Source organism: Salvelinus sp. IW2-2015, linkage group LG22 (genome assembly GCF_002910315.2).
Source record: "Salvelinus sp. IW2-2015 linkage group LG22, ASM291031v2, whole genome shotgun sequence".
Taxonomy (NCBI): Eukaryota; Metazoa; Chordata; class Actinopteri; order Salmoniformes; family Salmonidae; genus Salvelinus; species Salvelinus sp. IW2-2015.
This window is the reverse complement of record NC_036862.1, coordinates 30,445,658-30,464,987: the sequence shown is the minus strand read 5'-3', so window position 1 is coordinate 30,464,987 and position 19,330 is coordinate 30,445,658. Positions and strand designations below refer to the sequence as shown.

General features: G+C 43.8%; 1 protein-coding gene across 3 annotated transcripts in view; it reads left to right on the top strand.

Annotated features, from left to right (window-relative positions):
* Positions 1-18,499, top strand: part of LOC111949379 (kinase suppressor of Ras 1-like) — a 59,091-nt gene extending 40,592 nt beyond the window's left edge. For all 3 annotated transcript variants that reach the window (XM_023966483.1, XM_023966485.3, XM_023966486.2), the window contains 19 exons: positions 1,996-2,143; positions 2,255-2,663; positions 2,889-3,025; positions 3,267-3,336; positions 4,911-4,994; positions 6,498-6,559; positions 6,680-6,792; positions 6,917-7,097; positions 7,539-7,580; positions 8,071-8,128; positions 8,307-8,364; positions 11,928-12,182; positions 14,275-14,471; positions 14,680-14,776; positions 14,874-15,013; positions 15,159-15,290; positions 15,528-15,663; positions 16,383-16,516; positions 17,477-18,499. In XM_023966483.1, coding sequence (XP_023822251.1) covers positions 1,996-2,143; positions 2,255-2,663; positions 2,889-3,025; positions 3,267-3,336; positions 4,911-4,994; positions 6,498-6,559; positions 6,680-6,792; positions 6,917-7,097; positions 7,539-7,580; positions 8,071-8,128; positions 8,307-8,364; positions 11,928-12,182; positions 14,275-14,471; positions 14,680-14,776; positions 14,874-15,013; positions 15,159-15,290; positions 15,528-15,663; positions 16,383-16,516; positions 17,477-17,555 — 2,532 coding nt within the window. In that variant the 3' untranslated portion in view covers positions 17,556-18,499. The remainder of the gene's footprint in view (positions 1-1,995; positions 2,144-2,254; positions 2,664-2,888; positions 3,026-3,266; positions 3,337-4,910; positions 4,995-6,497; positions 6,560-6,679; positions 6,793-6,916; positions 7,098-7,538; positions 7,581-8,070; positions 8,129-8,306; positions 8,365-11,927; positions 12,183-14,274; positions 14,472-14,679; positions 14,777-14,873; positions 15,014-15,158; positions 15,291-15,527; positions 15,664-16,382; positions 16,517-17,476) is intronic.
* The last annotated feature ends 831 nt before the right edge of the window (positions 18,500-19,330 follow it).

Genomic DNA, 19,330 nt, shown 5'->3' with positions numbered 1-19,330 from the left:
ACTACACTACACTACACTATCTGTCAATATGATAGCAAAAGGCTGGCTGGCTGGGTGGTTGGTTGGGTTCCTTCAGGGCCCACACACAGCCTGTACCAATCCTGCTAGTTTATTTCTGTCAAGCAAAACAAAAGGGTCCAAAATAACAACAACGACAGGCTAAAAATAGAACGCGGCACGTCTGTTGTCACCAGTTGCCCAACCTCCTGGGCCCTGCTGTGAAGGCCAGTGGTTCTTAGGTGGTGAGGGAGTCAGTGTGAGGGCTTGGAAAAGTGGCCTATTATTCTACAGCTGTGTAGTCTCAGTGCTTGTCTAAGCTGCTGACTCTGAATGTCAAGTGTAATGAGGTCCATTGTTTTGTGGACATAGTAACGTTATGGTCAGCTAGGTTATTGGGAATAGGCTTTATGAAGTAGAATTCTGATTTCCAGGTCTCATCATTTCAGTGACGCAGGGAAATAAATAACTTTTTTATTTCCATGGTATTGTGAGGTACTACAGTAAAATGAACATGCCACAGTAGGAAACTAGACAAGGGCCTTTGAAGTTGACTCAAGCCCCAGTTTTCCCAAGCAGCATTGATATGACTGTAGAAACATATACTTAGTGGATCTCCAGATCGTGAATATAACTAATAGACCTAGATAATATCCAACTCCTCAGTCTCCTGCCTCCCTCACTGAGCCAAACACCACTTCATGCTTCCTTTTGTCCGTTTCCTCCATTTACCATGGAGACAATGCAGGAAGCACATGGTTGCCAGGCGATTAAGCCTCCATCCCAGAAACCTCCCTCCCCCGCCACTCTGGTTAGTACGGTCCACTGGGCTGAGGACTGTCGCCGGGGAGACCAGAGGTGTGAGAATTCATTCCAGGGAAACAATGGGGGATGTTGGTGGTATATGGGTTGGTATAAGCCTTCTTTTCATGGCTTGCCAGTAGATTCCAGAATTCACCAGTCCAGCACTGGGGTACCTCATCTCAGAAACCTCTGAGTGAACTAAAGTGAACAAAAATATAAACACAAAATGTGACAATTTCAAATATTTTACTGAGTTACAGTTCATATGAGGAAATCAGTCAATTGAAATAAATTCCTGAGGCCCTAATCTATGGATTTTACATGACTGCCAAATTTTCTAAAACAATGTTGGAGATGGCTTATGGTAGAGAAATTAACATTAAATTATCTGGCAACAGCTCTGGTGGACATTCCTGCAGTCAGCATGCCAATTGCATGCTCCCTCAAAACTTGAGACATCTGTGGCATTGTGTTGTGTGACAAAACTGCACATTTTAGAATGGTCTTTTATTTTCCCCATTGTGCACCTGTGCAAACATCATGCTGTTCAGCTTCTTGATATACCACACCTGTCAGGTGGATGGATTATCTTGGCAAAGGAGAAATGCTCACTAACAGGGATGTAAACAAATTTGTGCACAACATTTTGGAGAAATAAGCTTTTTGTGCGTATGGAACACTTCTGGGATCTTTTATTTCAGCTCATGGAACATGGGATCAACACTTTACATGTTGTGTTTTTATTTTTGTTCAATGTAACTATCCCTTTAAGGATAGTGTTTTTCATTGGATTTGAAATAGCCACCAAGTAACATTCTAGAGTGACCAAATGTCACATCTTACACATTGTCCCCCACTCCCTGCCTGCCTTGGAGTGACACAGGGTTGACGCAGTCCTGTCTGAAGGTTGGGTTGATAGTGTGTCACAGCACATCTGTGTAGAATGTCATAGCAACTTGTCTGGGACAACCACACACACACATTGCCCACGTCTCTCTCTCTCTCTCTCTCTCTCTCTCTCTCTCTCTCTCTCTCTCTCTCTCTCTCTCTCTCTCTCTCTCTCTCCCCTTTCTCTTTACTTCATCTCTGGCACACATACCTCCCTGCCTAAGTCTTCTACCCATCTGTTTCAGGTCTCCTTCCATCCTTTCTCATTCTCATCCGCTCTTCATCTCTCTCTCTCTCTCTGTCCAGGCTGTACCAGTGAAGCTGTCCCTGGATGCTTTGCTGCAGATGTCCAGTTGTCAGGTGCAGGACACCATGAGACGGCTGGGCTCCAACCCAGAGGAGTGTTCTCGACTCACCGTTGCCCTCTCCTGCCTGAAGAATGCCACTGAGACAGGTCAGTCACACCGTTATGGTATTTTTCTGCCATTAATAACAGTGCTTATTGATGCTGTGTGCTCTGTAGTTTAGTACTATTTGTAACTCTAACCTCTGACCTCTGTTTTAGGTGGGGACATCAGGGAAGACACAGGAACCTTGATATCAGAGTCGCCCCACCGTGACAGTAACACATTACCTCCTCCGGACCGTCGCCCCTCCACCCCTGCCACACTACCCCGTGGCCCCATCCTCAGTCCCCACACCCACGCCCGTTCTGTCTCTGTGACTGTCGTACCCTGTGTGGACGATAAGGGGCATCAAGTCTACACAGGCGACATGACGGACACTTTCCCCTCCTCGCCGCTGCTCCTCTCCAATTTCCCTCCCTCCAAGAGACGCACCAAGCACCCCCCACCCGCGCCCCCACCCCCCTCCCGAATGCTGCTGCATCTCCCCTTCAACATCACCCTCACACGCAGCAAGAGCCACGAGTCACAGCTGGCCAATCGCATAGAAGAGCCAGTGCCCAACAACAAGTGGGTGTTTCTCTATTCTGTCTTCTGAAATTAATTAAGGCAGCCATTTTGCTTTTTTCCTTTGTTGACTGAACTAGCTATTTTGTGTTTTCTCTGTTGAATATAAGTGGCCATTTTCATCGCAAGTGTGGGTGTTTGAGTCAAAACCTATGGAATGAGTTGGTTTCTGTGTGAATGATGTGTCTGTTCTCTGAGTGACCCACACAGCTAGCCCTCTCTCTGCAGGAGGGGGAAGAAGAACAAGCTGCTCCTGAATATGCACATTAACAGTAGCAGTGGGAACGGGTGTGAAGACTCCGCCCACACCCCTGGTCCGGCCACCACCCCCTACACCCTCCCAGGCACCCCCACGCTGCTCGAACGTGAGTACTGCTGCCCCAGTGGAACCTGGGAACTCTGCCTTTCTGCGTTTCCCTCTCTCTCTTTTCCTCCCTTTCTGTTTGCCTCATACTCGATTAGAACTCCATTACTTTTCTCCTGTCTTTCTTTCTCCCACTCTTTTTTTCTCTCTCTCTTCCCCCGCCTCCCTCTTGTTATCTCCTGTCCTCTGTTCCCCTTTCTGTCTAGCTCCTCTCACACTCCCTCTCTCTCATTTCCTTCCAGATAACCTGGCATTGCACCGGGGGTCTCCACAGATAATGAGGAGAGATATCGGCCTCTCTGTAACACACAGGTAGGACACATCATCACCATACTTACGTATCTATTGTCTATTGTTGGCCACAACTTTGGAAGTATTCTTGGGGTCATTGTCCATTTGGAAGACCCATTTGCGACCAAGCTTTAACTTCCTGACTGATGTCTTGAGATGTTGCTTCAATATATCCACATAATTATCCTCCTCATGATGCCATCTATTTTGTGAAGTGCACCAGTCCCTCTTGCAGCAAAGCACCCCCACAACATGATGCTGCCACCCCCATGCTTCAAGGTTGGGATGGTGTTCTTTGGCTTGCAAGCCTCCCCCTTTTTCCTCCAATCATAACGATGGTCATTATGGCCAAAAAGTTATATTTTTGTTTCATCAGACCAGAGGACATTTCTCCAAAAAGTACGATCTTTGTCCCCATGTGCAGTTGCAAACCGTAGTCTGGCTRTTTTTATGGCGGTTTTGGAGCAGTGGCTTCTTCCTTGCRGAGCGGCCTTTCAGGTTATGTCAATATAGGACTTGTTTTACTGTAGATATAGATACTTTTGTACCTGTTTCCTCCAGCATCTTCACAAGGTCCTTTGCTGTTGTTCTGGGATTGATTTGCACTTTTCGCACCAAAGTACGTTCATCTCTAGGAGACAGAACACGTCTCCTTCCCGAGTGGTATGATGGCTGCGTGGTCCCATGGTGTTTATACTTGCGTGCTATTGTTTGTACAGATGAACGTGGTACCTTCAGACATTTAGAAATTGCTCCCAATGATGAACCAGACTTGTGGAGGTCTACAATTATTTTTCTGAGGTCTTGGCTCATTTCTTTTGATTTTCCCATGATATCAAGTAAAGAGGCACTGAGTTTGAAGGTAGGCCTTGAAATACATCCACAGGTACACCTCCAATTGACTCAAATGATGTCAATTAGCCTATCAGAAGCTTCTAAAGCCATGACATKATTRTCTGGAATTTTCCAAGCTGTTTAAAGGCACAGTCAACTTAGTGTATGTAAACTTCTGACCCACTGGAATWGTGATACAGTGAATTATAAGTGAAATAATCTGTCTGTAAACAATTGTTGGAAAAATMACTTGTGTRATGCACAKAGTAGATGTRCTAACCGACTTYCCAAAACTATAGTTTGCTAACAAGAAATTTGTGGAGTGGTTGAAAAACAAGTTTTAATGACTCCAACCTAAGTGTATGTAAACTTCCGACTTCAACTGTATGGTGATGGGATTTGTGAAAAAAACACATTCCTGGTTTTTAGCTCAGCTTCCTAGCTTGGCACAGACCCCAAACATTTCTTGCATTGGTCTGGTGAGAATGGCGCCTCAAGAATCTGAGAATTTGAGTTATGCAGACACTCAGCCAGACCCAGTGTTTATCTGACTGGAAAGTGTGTATTTATTCATTTTGATCTTGCGTAAAAGTTTGGGGAAAAGAGATAACAGATTCCAATGAAAACCATTTGGGATCTGGCAGAATTACAACACATAAACTTCTCTGGAACAGTTTGTTCACTACTCAGTGTACAACTCCAACATTAGAAGTTGTGATATAAGTGAAATATATTAATATTTTGCTTCTCTCTCTCCTAAGGTTTTCAACCAAATCCTGGCTCTCACAGACATGCCAGGTGTGTCATAAGAACATGATGTTTGGTGTTAAGTGCAAACACTGCAAGTAAGAAGAAGCCTTCTATACAGTGCATTCAGAAAGTATTCAGACCCGATGACTTTTTCCACATTTTGTTATGTTACAGCCTTATTCTAAAATTGATTACATTAAATGTTTTCCTCATCAATCTACACACAATACCCCATAATGACAAAGCGAAAACAGGTTTTTAGAAATTTTTTCAAATTTTTAAAATCAATTCAGACCCTTTGCTATGAGACTCAAAATTGAGCTCAGGTGCATCCTGTTTCCATTGATCATCCTTGAAATGTTTCTACAACTTGATTGGAGTCCACCTGTGGTGAATTCAATTGATTGGACATGATTTTGAAAGGCACACACCTGTCTATATAAGGTCCCACAGTTGACAGTGCATGCCAGAACAAAAACCAAGCCATGAGGTCGAAGGAATTGTCCTTAGAGCGCTGAGACAGGATTGTGTCGAGGCACAGATCTGGGGAAGGGTGCCAAAACATTTCTGCAGCATTGAAGGCCCCCAGGAAGACAGTGGCCTCCATCATTCTAAAATGTAAGAACCTTTCAGAAGGACAACCATCTCTGCAGCACTCCACCAATCAGGCCTTTATGGTAGTGTGTCCAGGTGGAAGCCACTCCTCAGTAAAAGGCACATGACAGCCCACTTGGAGTTTGCCAAAAGGCACCTAAAGGACTCTCAGACCATGAGAAACAAGATTCTCTGGTGTGATGAAAACAAGATTGAAGTCTTTGGCCTGAATGCCAAGCGTCACGTCTGGAGGAAACCTGGCGCCATCCCTACGGTGGAGCATGGTGGTGGCAGCATCATGTAGTGGGGATGTTTTTCAGCGGCAGGGACTGGGAGCCAAGTCAGGATTGAGGGAAAGATGAATGGAGCAAAGTACAGAGCGATCCTTGATGAAACCTGCTCCAGAGCGCTCAGGACCTCAGACTGGAGCGAATGTTCACCTTCCAACAGGACAACGACCCTAAGCACACAGCCAAGACAACAAAGGAGTGGCTGCGGGACAAGTCTTTGAATGTCCTTAAGTGGCCCAGACAGATCCCGGACTTGAACCCGATCGAACATCTCTGGAGAGACCTGAAAATAGCTGTGCAGCAACTCTCCCCATCCAACCTAACAGAGCTTGAGAGGATTTGCAGAGAAGAATGGGAGAAACTCCCCAAACACAGGTGTGCCAAGCTTGTAGCGTCGTACCCAACAATACTCAAAGCTGTAATCGCTGCCAAAGGTGTTTCAACAAAGTACTGAGTAAAGGGTCTGAATACTTATGTAAATGTGATATTTCCGTTTTTATAAAAACCTGTTTTTGCTGTGTCATTATGGGTTATTGTGTGTAGATTGGGGGGGGGAACAACGGTTTAATCCATTTTAGAATAATACTGTAACGTAACAAAATGTGGAAAAGGTCAAGGGGTCGGAATACTCTCCGAATGCACTGTACATCTCCGCTTTCATTTGTTCACAAGTCACTCTGCTCCTCTGCGAACTACTGTCTCCTCTGCTTCCAGGTTAAAGTGCCATAACAAATGTACCAAAGAAGCCCTTCCCTGCAGGATATCTTTTCTCCCACGTAAGCCCTGGTCCATTCCTGCATACAAAACGACAAAAAATGCACAATGTAATTATCTTTTTCCCGATACATCCCAAGAATGTCAATTTAGTACTGAATCATTGTTCTCTTATTTTTCAGTCCCGCAAATCCGCCGGGCAGAATCTGTACCATCCGATATCAATAATCAAATTGACTGTACGGCAGAGTTACCAATCCAGTTTGGCACTTTACCTAAGGTGCTAACCAAAAAGGTAGAAAAAAGTGTTTTAGCATACGTGTGTATGTGTATTAATAGTAATATAACCATTACATGGAACCTCTAATTTGTCCTGAACCTTAATTTATGAAACCTTTCTGTTGAAAACCCTCTTTCAGGACTACCCTCCCATGCTGAGACAGATGGATTCCAGCAGTAACCCCTCCTCCACCACTTCCTCTACACCCTCATCGCCCACCCCCTTCCAGCAGAGCAACCCCCCCAGCGTCACCGCCACACCGCCCGCCAATCCCTCGCCCAGACCCCAGGGGCCCCGAGACAGCCGATTCCACTTCCCAGGTCCTCACAATGACAGGCCCTTACAGGCCCAAGCGCTCTTTACAGGCCCAAGCGCTCTTTACAGGCCCAAGCGCTCTTTACAGGCCCAAGCGCTCTTTACAGGCCCAAGCGCTCTCTAGATTCCTACCCTGTTCCACTAACATTTCACTCCAAAGCAACACTTCTCCAGTATCTCTCACAGGCATCCACCCCAAAGACTCTAGATTCCCACTGTGTTCATCTCAATCACAACGCTTAACTCCACATCTACCCTAAGCCAGTAATAGCACATCTCTAATCATATTCCAATTCCTGATTACACTTCATTTGCTATTTTACCACTAATCATATAATATATCCTATTATAACATCTCCTTAACTGCTTGTGGCTTATCTAACCCAATCATATCGCTCTCTCCTCTCTATTTTCCTCTGGTGGTTGTTTCTCCTCTTGTCCTTTAGCTGGCTGTTATTCACAACCTAGACAACAGTTTATCTTCCCTGGTGAGTTAACAATGCGTTAACACCGCTCCCTCCCTGTGTGTCCTGTAGTCCTGCCCAACTAGTACAGTACCATCCCCTTATCATGTTCCCTCTCTCCCCATGTTGCTTTGCTGCAGTGGCTTACTATGACTCATGCTATGTTGTGGGAGGGGTCATGGGGGGTTGGTGTCACCTTGGGCACTGCTGCAATGGCATGTTGTAGTCTGCCACTGTAGTTTATGACAAGCTTATAGCAGAGCCATCATATTACATGCTGATAGCTTTGGCTTTTATAGTGCATGCCTGCCCTCTGGTAGACAAAGAGGTGAACTGACTGACTGTGCTGCTTGGCGCTGTGCATGGTTTGACAGAGTTAGAGGCAGCCATCACAATTTAGAGAATATATGCTCTGAAGTGCAGTGAAGATAGATTGGCTTAGTCACATAATAGTTTTACTATGAATCAGATATTTGTGTTCCTTTGCTGAACATCCTCATTGTCCCACACACAGACGTTTCCTCTTCACCGTATCCTGTTGGACTAGACTCTGAAGGCCACCATGGCACTGGGTAAGAGACAACAACTTTTAATGACAAAGTCACTGTAGAGTCCGAGTAAAGACCATTTAAAATGCTGTGGTTTTTCACTCACATTGTCTACTGTAAGTCCACCATAGTTATCATAGTTTCTACTAGACAGGGTTAGGTTAAAGTTAGGAACCCCTGTTTATGATGCTTGTCCCCACAGAGACACACAGCAACTGGCCCAATCAGAACCTCCATCTCAGGGACAGGAAGGAGGATCGGTGAGTACCCAAAATCCCTAGCGGCAGGAATATAATAATAATATTAATGAATTACATGTGTAAAGCTCTTTTCATTATACAATAATAATCTCAAAGTGCATACAATTAAATAGAAAAATAGTTTAAAAAAGAAAACAAATATGTACGTGCATTCAGAAAGTATTCAGACCCCTTGACTTTTTCCACATTTTGTTAAATTACAGCCTTATTCTAAAATGGATTACATTTGTTAAAATCCTCATCAATCTACACACAATACCCCATAATGACAAAGTGTAAACAGTTTGTTTGAAATTTCATCAAATGTATTAAATCTAAAAAACAGAAATACCTTATTTACATAAGTATTCAGACCTTTTGCTATGAGACTCAAAATGTTGCTCAGGTGCATCCTGTTTCCATTGATCATCCTTGAGATATTTCTACAACTTGATTGGAGTCCATCTGTCAATATAAGATCCAACGGTTGACAGTGCATGCCGTAGAATTGTCCGAGAAGCTCCAAGACAGGATTGTATCGACGCACAGATCTAGGGAAGGGTACCAAAATATTTTTGCAGCATTGAAGGTCCCCAAGAACACAGTGGCCACATTCATTCTTAAATGGAAGAAGTTTGGAACCACCAGACTCTTCTTAGAGCTGACCGCCCAGACAAACTGAGCAATTGGGGGAGAAGGGCCTTGGTCAGGGGGTGACCAAGAACTTGATGGTCACTCTGACAGAGCTCCAAAGTTCCTCTGTGGAGATGGGAGAACCTTCCAGAAGGACAACGACCCTAAGCACACAGCCAAGACAACGAAGGAGTGGCTGCGGGACAAGTCTTTGAATGTCCTTAAGTGGCCCAGCCAGAGCCCGTACTTGAACCCGATCGAACATCTATGCAGAGACCTGAAAACAGCTGTGCAGCGACGCTCCCCATCCAACCTGACAAAGCTTGAGAGCATCTGCAGAGAAGACTGGGAGAAACTCCCCAAATACAGGTGTACCAAGCTTGTAGCGTCATACCCAAGAAGACTTGAGGCTGTAATCACTGCCAAAGGTGCTTCAACAAAGTACTGAGTAAAGGATCTGAATACTTATGTAAATGTATCTGTTTTTTATCATTAATACATTTGCAAAAATGTCAAAAAAACTATTTTCCCTTTGTCATTATGGGGTATTGTGTGTAGATTGATGAGGAAAACAAATTAATTTAATACATTTTAGAATAAGGCTGTAATGTAACAAAATGTGGACAAGTCAAGGGGTCTGAATACTTTTTGAATGCACTGTATATCTAACCATATCATGAAAGCAACAATCAAAGTCTAGGAGAAGGCCAGCTGATGAGTCTTAAGGCCACAACAGTCTGAACAGCCCTGAGGTTATCAGGGAGGGAGTTCCATAGGCATGGTGTATGGGAGGAAAAGGCACGGTCCCCCATTGTGTGGAGCCTGCTCCTGGGGGCATGGAGGAGTTTAGCGTGGCTTGAATGTAAAGGGCGTGGAGGTTCAAGGGGGAGAGTAGGTCTGACAGGTAGGTGATTCAGATGCCATTTATTGTTTTTTAGACAAGGAGGAGAATGTTCAAATAGATGATTTGAGGAACTGGTAGCCAATGGAGATCAGCAAAGATGTGGATGATCTGGGCAAAATGTTTTTGTTTGTGTCAGAATCCTTGCAGCACTCTTTTGGATGAGCTGTAGTTTATTAATTGAATGTGCAGGCAGTCCCCCAAGTATTGTGTTCCCATAATCAATTCTGGAGAAAATGAATGCATGCATTAGCTATTCTGCATCAGATGTGGTGAGAGAGGGTCTTAGGCGGGAAATGTTCTTCAGGTGAAAGAATTACCTTTTACAGACGTGACTAATGTGGGTATTGAAGGAGAGAGCATTGTTGAATTTCACACCCAAATTATTGATGATTGAGTCGAGGGGGATGATGTGGCCAAGTATGGCAGGGCGGATGCTGCAGGGCGGATGCTGCAGGGCGGATGCTGCAGGGCGGATGCTGCAGGGCGGATGCTGCAGGGCAGATGCTGCAGGGCAGATGCTGCAGGGCGGATGCTGCAGGGCGGATGCTGCAGGGCGGATGCTGCAGGGCGGATGCTGCAGGGCGGATGCTGCAGGGCGGATGCTGCAGGGCAGATGCTGCAGGGCGGATGCTGCAGGGCGGATGCTGCAGGGCGGATGCTGCAGGGCAGATGCTGCAACAATGATCTGCTGGAGGATGTCTGTCAGCATTGCCTCTGCCTTGTTGCTGTTGAGTTGGAGGAAGTTGTTCTGCATCCAAGAATTGCCTTCTTCCAGACAGTTGGACAATGTTGACAGAGCAGATGTTGTATAAGGCATTGTTTTAATGCACACCTGTGTGTTGTCTGCGTTGCAGTGGAAATGGACACTGCTGTCTGAAGAGCTGGCCAAGTGGGGGCATGTAGAGCAGGAAGAGGATAGGTCCTAACACCTACCATTGCAAGCTATGATGGACTCCTCTGATCTTGCCTCACTGAGGGTGACGTACTGCTTGCGGTTAGAAAGGAGGAGTTAAACCAGTTTAGGGCAGACCCACAGATGGTAGTGTGCTGTCTGAGGGGCTGCACTAGAATGGTTTGATCTACTGTGTCAAAGGCAGCACTGAGGTCCAGAAGAACCAAGATGGTGGAGGATCCTGTATCTGCAGCAATGAGCAGGTCATTTACAACCTTCACCAGGGCTATCTCAGTACTGTGCATGGGCCTAAAGCCAGACTGGAGAGCTTCATAAAGATGGTTAGCACTGAGGTGTGACTGAAGCTGAGTTGCCAGTATGTTCTCCATGGCTTTAGATAAAAATGTGAGGTTGGAAATAGGCCTGTAGTTTGAGAGAAGGTCTTGGTCAAGGGATGGTTTCTTGAGCAAGGGGGTGATGACAGTGATGTTGAACAGTGATGGCACCTGCCCAGTATGGAGAGAATTGCTGAACAATTTGAGAGCAGCTGAGTATGTTTTGAACAGTGATGTTACAATAGGGTCGTGGGGGCCACTGGTAGTCTTCATTTTATTAGAGGATTTCTACCACAGCAGAAGGTGAGACCAGAGCTAAATCACTTAGAGGGGGGGCAGATATGGGTGGTGGGTTAGGAGCCAGAGTGGGGTTGAGGTTGGAGAATACAATGTTCTTTCGAATGGTGTTGATTTTAGCCTTGAAGAACTCAGCAAATCGGTTGCATTGTTCGGTACTTTCTGAAAAAGTGAAAGAGAAAACAGTTCCATTTTTTGAGATTGGGAAACCACCCAGCAGCATAACCTGATCAAGTGACAGTTCTCTAGTCTAGTTAATTATGTGGTGCAATGATACTGACGTGATCATTTGACCATATAGAGAACTTAATAAAAGATTGTTTCTCTGTTTGGGTTTCAGTTTTTATTCCGATCTCTCTACCTGTGCTGTTGTGTGCAGATAAACCAGCAAAGAAATCAAATAGACTTCTGAAACTGATCCAGAAATCTGAAATCTGCAATTACATGGAATACCGGCCTAAATGTATGTTTTGTTTGGATTGACATGACACAATTTGTGCATGCTTTGTCTCTGTGTATTCAGGAAGAGGAGGCAGAAGAGGAGGAATACCTAGGAGAGGAGGATGAGGGAAATGGTAGCAGGGAGAGCAGAGAGAAGGGCCACACAAATGGAGAGTGTGATGGGGACGAGTTAGAGGACCTGCCCAGCTACCGGGGCAGGATGGCCAGGGGCCGATGGAGGGGACCCATCTCCCGTAAGGCCAGCCAGACCAGCGTGTACCTGCAGGAGTGGGACATCCCCTACGAGCAGCTGGAGCTGGGGGAGCTCATTGGCAAGGTGAATGACTACAGCTTTACATAGTGTTAAATATACAGTACCAGTCAAAATTTTGGACATTTTTTTTTCTTTAATTTTACTATTTTCTACATTGTAGAATAATAGTGACGACATCAAAACTATGAAATAACACATATGGAATCATGTAGAAACCAAAAAAGTGTTGAAGGTCAGTAAATTTGGAAAATTTCAAGAACTTTCAATGTTTCTTCAAGTGCAGTTGCAAAAACCATCAAGCGCTATGATGAAACTGGCTCTCACGAGGACCACCACAGGAAAGGAAGACCCAGAGTTACCTCTGCTGCAGAGGATGAGTTCAATAGATTTACCAGCCTCAGAAATTTCAGCCCATATAAATGCCTCACAGACTGTTCAGAGGAGACTGTGTGAATCAGGCCTTCATGGTCGAATTGTGCAAAGAAACCACTACTAAAAGACACCAATAATAAGAAGAGACTTGCTTGGGTCAAGAAACATGAGCATTGGACATTGGACCGGTGGAAATCTGTCCTTTGGTCTGGAGTCCAAATTTGATATTTTTGGTTCCAACCGCCGTGTCTTTGTGAGACGCAGTGTAGGTGAATGGATGATCTCCGCATGTGTAGTTCCCACTGTGAAGCATGGAGGAGGTGTAATGGTCTGGTGGTGCTTTGCTGGTGACACTGTCAGTGATTTATTTAGAATTCAAGGTACACTTAACCAGCATGGCTACCAGCAATATGCCATCCCATCTGGTTTGGGCTTAGTGGGACTATCATTTGTTTTTCAACATGACAATGACCCAACACTCCTCCAGGCTGTATAAGGGCTATTTGACCAAGAAGGAGAGTGATTGAGTGCCGCATCAGATGACCTGGCCTCCACAATCACCCGACCTTAACCGAATTGAGATGGTTTGGGATGAGTTGGACCGCAGAGTGAAGGAAAAGCAGCCAACAAGTGCTCAGCATATGTGGGAACTCCTTAAAGACTGTCGGAAAAGCATTCCAGGTTAAGCTGGTTGAGAGAATGCCAAGAGTGTGCAAAGCTGTCATCAAGGCAAAGGGTGGCTACTTTGAAGAATCTAAAATCTAAAATATATTTTGGTTTGTTTCAACACTTTTTTTGGTTACTACATGATTTGTAATTATTTAGTTTTGATGTCGTCACTTTTTATTATACAATGTAGAAAATAATTAAAAAAAAAATAAAAACATGGAATGAGTAGGTGTGTCCAAACTTTTGACTGGTACTGTACACTCAGTGGTCAGTTTATTAGGTACACCACCTCGTAGACGAGGTTGACGGTTCACTCCTACAGACAGTGAGTCACGTGGCCATGGCTTGCTATATATTGCAGGCAGGCAGGCATCGAGTGTATCTACCCAGAGGTGGGGTAGTAGCAGTGGTGGAAAAAGTACCCAATTGTCATACTTGAGTAAAAGTAAAGATACCTTAAAAGAAAATTACTCAAGTAAAAGTGAAAGTCACCCAGTAAAAAGTCTAGTAAAAGTCTAAAAGTATTTGGTTTAAAATGTACTTAAGTATCAAAAGTAAATGTAATAGTTAAAATATACTTAAGTACCAAAAGTACAAGTATAAATAATTTAAAATTCCTTATATTAAGCAAACCAGACAGCACAATTTTCTTTCTTTTTTTAAAATGTATGGATAGCCAGGGGCACACTTCAACACTCAGACATCATTTACAAACGAAGCATTTATGTTTAGTGAGTCTGCCAAATCAGAGGCAGTAGAGATGACCAGGGACGTTCTCTTGATAAGTCTGTGAATTAGACAATTTCCTGTCCTGCTAAGCAACTAGTACTTTTTGGAGTCAGGGAAAATGTAAAAAGTACATTCTTTTCATTAGGAATTAGTGAAGTAAATGTTGTAAAAAATATAAGTAGTAAAGTACAGATATCCCAAAAAACGACATAAGTACTTTACACCACTGGGTAGTAGGGCTCATATTCAAGTGAATTGGTATCTGCATGTCTCCTTTAAAAAAAAGGCCAATGGATTCAATTAGAGTTCCTTGAAAAGGAAGATTAAAAATAGGCTTCAGGGTAGCTAATAACACAAGTGCCCATACTGTACCTCCCTATTCCAGGGCCGTTGGGGGAAGGTGCATAAGGGGCGCTGGCATGGAGAGGTGGCCATCCGGCTGCTAGAGATAGATGGTAATAATCAGGACCACCTGAAGCTGTTTAAGAAGGAGGTGATGAACTACAGGCAGACCCGCCACGAGAACGTGGTCCTCTTCATGGGGGCCTGCATGGCCCCGCCACACCTCGCCATCATCACCAGGTTAGGGGGAGGGAAGGGGGAAAGGGAGGTGGGGATGGTAAGGGAGTTGAGCAGGGAAAAGCTGGAACCCTTGAATCAATCTATGAAAAGTATTAAATGTGTCTTGGTTTAACAAATGAGGAAACCAGGAAAGGCTTTGTTTAGAGAAACGAGATGATCCAGTTATCACTCCCTTTCCCCCCTGACATTTCTTCTTGTTTTCTCTCAGTTTCTGCAAAGGTCGGACACTATTCTCTGTTGTAAGAGATGCCAAGAACACACTAGACATCAACAAGACAAGGCAGATTGCTCAGGAAATTGTTAAGGTGTGGTATTACTCAACTTCTCTTTAATTGTAAGTACATTGTAAGCAGCCTACTCTTCCTTTCACTGAAAGTAACAAAACTCTGACCTCTTCCTCAGGGTATGGGCTACCTTCATGCTAAAGGAATCGTTCACAAGGACCTGAAGTCCAAGAATGTGTTCTATGACACAAACAAAGTGGTAATCACAGACTTTGGTCTTTTTGGAATGTCTGGAGTGGTACAAGAGTACCACAAGAGGTAAGCAAAAAAACACTTTGTAAAAAGTTGAACACTCTGAGAAGCATACTTCTATACCTTTTGAGTCCAGATGAAAGATCAAAGTGTACGTTTCTCCATCTGTGGGTATCTGTTTATGTGTCTGGGTCTGTGTGTGTGTGTCCAGGCGAGAGAACGAACTAAGGCTCCCTCATGGCTGGATCTACTACCTGGCCCCTGAGATCGTTCGCAGGATGGGTACTGGGAACCATGAGGACCGCCTGCCTTTCTCCAACGCTGCAGACGTCTACGCCTTTGGGTGCACACCATTTCCGGCCATCTTATATCCTGCCATAATAATAATACTGCATTTACTTAAATATAGGACATCTGAATGCTTTTAGAAAACTTAGCTCAAAGCAAACAACATTGGATTTTTTGGGGATACATACATAAATCGGTTGAAATGTGGCTCCCCATGAAATGAATGTGTGTATGCTGTTTGTATACAGGGTTAAGACTGAGGGGCTAACCATACAGTATATTTCACCCCCAGCACCATTTGGTACGAGCTGCAGGCCCGTGGCTGGCCACTCACCAACCAGCCGGCAGAGGCCACCATCTGGCAGGTGGGCAGCGGAGAGGGCATCAAGAAGGTCCTGGCAAAGGTCAGCCTGGGCAAGGAGGTTACGGTAAGGTCAAAGTTCAAAGAGCAGTTTGTGACAGTGTGATGTCCTCTGGGAAGCTTAGTGTACTGTATTGACATGATAATAAAACAAACAATATTATTCTCAGTGTGCGAGTGATATCATTAAAACAGACTGACTCGTACTACCAGAGCCAAAACCTTTAAATGGGTTATCAAATAAAATAAAATGTTATTGGTCACATACACATGGTTAGCAGATGTTAATGAGAGTGTGGCGAAATGCTTGTGCATCTAGTTCGACAGTGCAGTAATATCTAACAAGTAATCTAACAATTCCCCAACAACTACCTAATACACACACATCTAAAGGGGTGAATGAGAATATGTACATGTAAGTATATGGATGAGCGATGGCTGAGTGGCATAGGCAAGGTACAGTAAATGGTTTAAAATACAGTATATACATGTGATATGAGTAATGTAAGATATGTAAACATTATTAAAGTGGCATTATTTGAAGTGGCATTGTGTAAGTGACTAGTGATCCATTTATGAAAGTGCAGTGATTGGGTCTCAATGTAGGCAGCAGCCTCTCTGAGTTAGTGATTGCTGTTCAGCAGTCTGATGGCCTTGAGATAGAAGCTGTATTTCAAACTCTCGGTCCCAGCTATACATCTACGTTGTGTGTGTATAGCTATAATGATGGATGTACGATTATATAAATACCCCCCCCCCCCCCCCCCCCCGCCCCTTGTACTGTAGGAGATACTGTCTGCCTGTTGGTCCTTCAAGCCAAAAGAGCGTCCCTCCTTCACCCAGTTGACTGACATGCTGGAAAAGCTGCCGAAGCTCAACCGCAGGCTCTCCCATCCAGGACACTTCTGGAAGTCAGCCGAGTATGTATCCTAAAGACCAGAATCCCACTTGCGATATACTGTATATACACTCTGTATATATTTAAAATACTTCTCCTATGTCTATGGGGATGCCACTCTTGATGGCGTTGGGTTCACTCATGGCTCACAATGTACCTGTTGATCCCTCTGCCTCCAGTGATGTCACATTGGATGGAGCCGGGAGAACATGGGGTGTTTGTATGAGTGTGTGAATAAGAATGTGTTTATGGTGGAGAGCTGTAGCCCTCCGATAAACCTGGGCCTACTGTATGTTTTTTTGTAAGACCTTTGATTTAAATAACTAAAAGGGATGACTGTGATACAAATCACCAGCTTTATATACAGTTGTCTTCAATAGGGAATTTTTTCTAAAAGATAGAAATGTTATCATTTTTAATTAAAGGTTGAACAGGACAAAAGGTGAAATAGCCTGTTGAAACTGTTTGGTTTGTGACTGTTCATTTCAGAGCTGATTGTTTTGATTCCCTAAATATGTCCATGTTTTAAAGAGAGTATACTTTATAATAGCACTACCCCTCTCCCTGTCTCTATGCTGTCCATCTCTGTGGGCAGTGATTGGAGGCTTGAGTGTCCCACCTCTCCTGTGTCTCCCTTTCTGTGAATAGTTGTCATACCTCTCTCTCTTGACATCTCTGTTTGGGTCTCACTCACTCACTCCCTCCCTCTCTTCTTCTCTGGGCGCCGCTGCTCTCTCCTGGATGACCACTGACTGACTCCACCTGTTCCTGCTCCACTTCACTCTCCCTTGGGCCCCTCCTCCTTCTCCACCTCTTTACTGCCAACCCCCTCAAACCCCCTCCCCAACACCAACGTTTGTTTCCCCATATCATTTTTTCCTCCTCCGTGAACATCTTCTCCTATTGAATCATCCCTCCTCCACTCCTCTCCTTGATCTATCACATCCTACTTTCTTCTTCTCTCCTTGCTCTCCGTGTGAAGGCCCTGGGTTCATCATCATTGCCTGCGGGACCATTGCACTAAGGGCCTGCAGTCTCGCTGCCCCTACATATACAAATAACACATCTCTCAGTGGCAACTTGTGCTTATCAATTCTAAGGAATAGCCTGTTTGTTATTAGATTCAGAGGAATTCAGAAGAATGGACTACCCTGCATAATGACATCAACTGGTATCACAGCCAATAGAGTAACCGATATATAGAGTAATGTATCTTTGTCAACTTGCTAAATGTACCATAATGCACTGCCTGGGTTGTTTGTTGTTCTTTGCCTAACTGCAGTTCATGTATTGACATTTTGGTACTAGTAGTGGCTAATGCAAACAGTCTAGTATAACCGCTTGCTTTCTTAAAATTTACCTCTCTCTCTCACGCTCGCTCTGTACTCTCTCTCTCGCTTGCTCTCTTCTCTCTTTTCCTCTTTCTCTCTCTTTCTCTCTCTCTCACCCTACAACTTAGGTTCTAGCCTTCAGTGTGCAAGAGGAAGTAATACTATGAGGTTCAATGTCAAATGTTGATTTGCCTCTTGTGCACTCTGTGTGCCTGTGTCAGCATGCCCTGTGTGTGTGTGTGTATAGGGACATGTGCGCATGCTTGTTTGGTTGGTAGCTGAATGTAATGTGCTGGACATCCAGAGGTTAACCCTGTGAAAGACTGTAGTGATTGAATGTTAGCAGTGATAACAACACAAAGATAAATGTATCCAATATATAAATATATATAGAATTGTTTTATTTAATGTACAGATAACATTTATTTTATTATGTGTACAAAGTCTTTATATTACATTGTACGTTACATTATAGGTACTTCACATCTAATTATGTAGAGCTTCAAAATCTATTTTTCCCTCACAAAACACTGTGTAAACAAATTGTACATTACTTAAAGATGGGTTGGTGTTTCTTATGTCATAAGAATGTATATTTTTGTACAGATTGTGGCTACACTCTGAAAGAGTTTCTGGTTTCCTCAGTGAAAGATAATAAAACTAAACTCACGTCATTTGGTTCTGTGTCTTGTTTTGGAATGCTTACAACAGTTTGAATGTATGATCAGTTAGATAAAAAAGGTATCACTTTACATTAAGCAGCTAAATTACAAGCACACAATTCCCACTAGACACCATTTATACAGTTGATTCATTTCCAAGTGTTTGGTTTGATTTAAAGGGGCAATCCGGGATTCAAAACTTTGACCTCAAATATGGGTACCACTGACTCACCAGTTCCCAGAAGAGAGAGGATGATTTAGAGAACAGACATGTTCATGACTCCCATGACTCCCTACACTATGGTGGTCTTCTGGTGGGCTCAATACACTTCTGCTACTGATATGCAGGATTACATCAAAAAGTGTGTCATGCAATATACAGTATGTGAAAAATGTCAGTACAAACGTAGTACATGGTTATTTCTCTTCTAGAACATTTTGAAACAAATACAAATGAATGTGTGTATTTGTAGCATTATTACTAAAACTCCAAAATGAGAAATATCCTCACCGAATCCAGGAGAGACAAATGGAAGTGTCTAAAGGACAGTGGCAGCCTACAGTTAGTTGTCTTGGGTTAAGGTGACAATCAGGCAATTCATTAGGATTTGGAATAAGAAATTATTAGAAATTAAAAAGTTCCCATTGTTATTACATTTTACATGTGATGTTAGCATGCGTGTGTGTGCATGGAGACAAACTGACCTCTATACACAGCAAACTCTGTCCAATTCTGAGTCAACTTCCCGCAACATCATCTGACTGAGTAATTGCAGGTTAATGATTGAAAGGTATTGAGGTATTCGTTAGTGGATAAAACAATGTAGGGGAATTCTAAACTAG